The sequence below is a fragment of the Plectropomus leopardus genome, unplaced genomic scaffold (assembly GCF_008729295.1).
Source record: "Plectropomus leopardus isolate mb unplaced genomic scaffold, YSFRI_Pleo_2.0 unplaced_scaffold83570, whole genome shotgun sequence".
NCBI lineage: Eukaryota > Metazoa > Chordata > Actinopteri > Perciformes > Serranidae > Plectropomus > Plectropomus leopardus.
Genome location: NW_024692097.1, coordinates 1 through 738, shown reverse-complemented (window position 1 = coordinate 738; position 738 = coordinate 1). Strand labels below are relative to the sequence as shown.

The following is a 738-nucleotide window of genomic DNA, read 5'->3' as shown; positions in this document are numbered from 1 at the left end:
TTTTTTCATAGATTTAGTGTGACCTCAGAGTTTATTTTTCCTCAAGATTACTTCATTTTAAGCGTATATCTATAAAATAACAAATGACAGAAAGAAAAAAAATCCTTTTACTGCTCTTATTAAACAAATAAATTAAAGGGCTCTTGGGTTCACTTTACCCATTAAATGTTTCCTTGTATTATTCTCAGGCTTTAGTAAAATTATATAGCACTTTGGCAAAAAAATGCAAAACAACATTCCATAACTGGAGGCCAGAATAGCAAATATCTCCACAGCCACAGTGAACTTCCCAGGAGAGCTGGCATATGCTGGGATAAATGTGATCCAGACTGCACAGAATATCAGCATGCTGAAAGTGATGAATTTAGCCTCATTGAAATTATCAGGCAGCTTTCTTGCCAAAAAAGCAAGTACAAAACATAACACAGCTAAGAGTCCTATGTACCCTAACACAGCCCAGAACCCTACAGGAGACCCAAGGGCACACTCTAGAATAATCTTTTCTTTATAGTGGTTCATATTTTTGAAGGGAAAGGGAGGGTTTTTTGTTAGCCAAAGTATGCAAATTACAACCTGCACTAGAGTGAAACCCAGAACACTGAGCCTCTGCTGTGCAGGCCCAAACCATTTCATGACAGTACTGCCTGGAAGTGTCGCCCTGAAGGCCATTAACACCACTATAGTTTTCCCCAGAACACATGAGATACAGAGGACAAAGGTGATGCCAAATGCTGTGTG

The 738-nt window shown here is 38.9% G+C and overlaps 1 protein-coding gene across 1 annotated transcript; it reads right to left on the bottom strand.

The window, feature by feature from the left end:
• Positions 1–132: 132 nt before the first annotated feature.
• Positions 133–735, bottom strand: LOC121940325 (vomeronasal type-2 receptor 26-like; the record flags this gene model as incomplete). Its single annotated transcript, XM_042483116.1, has 1 exon — positions 133–735. A coding segment is annotated over one exon (603 nt), but the record flags the coding sequence as incomplete, so codon positions are not given.
• Positions 736–738: the final 3 nt, after the last annotated feature.